Below are 2376 nucleotides of genomic sequence, written 5' to 3'. Positions count from 1 at the left end.
TTTTTTAGTTTTCCCAGGACTTCAGCTGATGTTTCTTTTATTGTCTCCTGTACCCTCCTCCACATATTATTTATTGAGTCTATACTATCTATATTTAATTCACTGCTGCGTTTGTGTATCTCACTTTTAAAACGTTTACAGAAAATTTCATCTGTGAACTTAGTTATATCATATCTGTCTATTACGTTTGGCCTTGTTGCCACCCTTCTCTTCACTCTTGCTTTAATTTTTACCTTAACCAAATAGTGGTCAGAGTCACAGTCCGCTCCTCGCATCGTTTTGACATCCGTAATACTGTTTTTGAACCTGTTATTGACTAGTACATGGTCAATTTGATTTGTGTGATTCCCATCTGGTGACTTCCATGTTCCCTTATTGACCTTTTTATGGGGAAACATTGTGCTCTTGATCACTAAGCCTTTGCTCGTTGCAAAGTCGATTAGGCTGAGGCCATTATTGTTAGTTACTTCATGTAAGCTATGGTGGCTAATGGTTGGTTTAAATATTAATTCTTTTCCTACTTTTGCATTAAGGTCTCCTAATATAACCACTATTCTGTTATTAGGTATTCCATATACTACGTTCGTTAATTCATCATAGAAGTCGTCTTTTTCTTCTTGAGTCTTTTCCTCAGTAGGGGCATGAACACTAATAATTGTGAGATTAAACCAGTATGCTTTAATTGTTAATAGTGATATTCTCGGGTTAAATGTCTTAAATTCCATTACGTTTGGTACCATTGACTTATGAACTATGAAACCCGTACCAAATTGTCGTCGATCATCGCAATCTCCTTAGAAAATGGTATGATTATTAATGTCCAAGGATCCCGTTCCTTGCCATCTAATTTCTTGGAAAGCCACAATTTTAAGTTTATATCTCCCTATTTCTTGCGTCACTGTATGTGCCGCTCCAGTGCTGTATAATGTGCGAACGTTCCATGTACCCAAAGATATTTCCGATTTCCAGTTTCCATTTTTGTTTTCCTTATCTCCACTATTCTGAGGCTTTTTGTTTGGTTCCTGAACATAAGTTTTTTTACGAGGCTGGGTTGTTAACCCAGCGCCCAACCCCCAACCTGGAGGGCCAGACCACTCCAATCACTTAAGACCAGAGTGGGGCTATTGCAGCGCCCAATGAAGGGTACTGGGCGATGGGGACGCTACTTTCCCAACGCCGGACATTTTCAACAATATCGCAGCGATTATATCGTCACGGATTTGCTTACTTTCTTTTTCTCGCCAGGTGGCTTGAGAACAACAGACTTTAACATCTCCGCGGTTATTGGGGTCCTCCCAGACACTTCCTCAACTTTCGCTGAAAAGGGTTTGCTCACTCTCTTCCTCTCGCCAGGTGGCTTGAGAACAATAGACTTTAGGATCTCAGTGGTTATTGGGATCCTCCCATACACTTGTTCACCTTTCGCTGTTGAGGAAGAGCTGGATTTGTCTGAATCCGATTTTTTTGGAATATTCTGAGACAACGGCGCTGGGGGTGCGGGTGGCAGTGGTTGACAAAATACACTAGTCGACGGGGGTGCAGGTGGCGATGGAGGCAAAACTGCTCCACTCGGCCCGGGTTTTGCCGTTGGTGGCATATCATAATATGATGGAGCTGCAGCGAATGAAGCTTGTTCGTTGTAACATCGGTTATCGGGAGGAAACATTCCAGGGGACCCGAAGGATTGTGGTCTAGTCCACTCCAACGAACGCAGTGAATAGTTCAAACCGATAATTTGTGATGAATTTTTCATTACATCTCCTGCACACATACATATCGTACACATAAAAAAAAAATTGTTAAGTAAGAACTATAAAATTGATTCATGAGTATACATCAAAATGACATAGACAATGTATATCATACTTTCTAGGGCTGCAATCCTAGTCTTAATATCATTATATTTGCGCATCGGCTTCTCTGAATTATCTTTATACAAACAAACATCATAATATATAATATATAATATATGATAATTACATACGTGTTTTAGATAAAAATTACTAATTACTTTCTAATGAAATCAATTTGTTTTCCATCTCGTGGAAACTTGTATTTAACATTCCATAACAGTGTTTGATACTTTTAACGTCACAGCCGATGGTTTTTAATTCATCGTCAATTTTTTCCATCAACGATCGTTGGTAATTTGACAATTTGGTGTCTACCTTGTTGTCTAAATCTTGCACCGCGGATAGGGACAATTCACTCTCGGTCTGTGTGTGTGCAGATTGTGTCAACTTCGATGACATAAGATCTTCAAGTTGACGCAACTACAGAATGCGAAATAAAATAATTCTTTACTTAGGTTATAAATTAATTTAGCCCTGGTCAAGTCTATGATCATTTTTAATTGAGTTAAGAGGACGTATGGGT

The 2376-nt window shown here is 39.1% G+C and overlaps 2 protein-coding genes across 2 annotated transcripts; both read right to left on the bottom strand.

Moving 5' to 3' along the window:
- Window positions 1-124: 124 nt before the first annotated feature.
- LOC111032651 (craniofacial development protein 2-like) lies at window positions 125-725 on the bottom strand (the record flags this gene model as incomplete). The annotated part of the gene is made up of 1 exon (XM_022313054.1): window positions 125-725. A coding segment is annotated over exon 1 (601 nt), but the record flags the coding sequence as incomplete, so codon positions are not given.
- Window positions 726-794: 69 nt separating this feature from the next.
- LOC111032650 lies at window positions 795-2273 on the bottom strand (the record flags this gene model as incomplete). Its single annotated transcript, XM_022313053.1, has 4 exons — window positions 795-1022; window positions 1229-1761; window positions 1867-1929; window positions 2012-2273. Coding segments are annotated over 4 exons (1086 nt in total), but the record flags the coding sequence as incomplete, so codon positions are not given.
- Window positions 2274-2376: the final 103 nt, after the last annotated feature.

The sequence above is a fragment of the Myzus persicae genome, unplaced genomic scaffold (genome assembly GCF_001856785.1).
Source record: "Myzus persicae strain clone G006 unplaced genomic scaffold, MPER_G0061.0, whole genome shotgun sequence".
Taxonomy (NCBI): domain Eukaryota; kingdom Metazoa; phylum Arthropoda; class Insecta; order Hemiptera; family Aphididae; genus Myzus; species Myzus persicae.
This window is presented reverse-complemented; position numbering and strand designations above follow the sequence as displayed.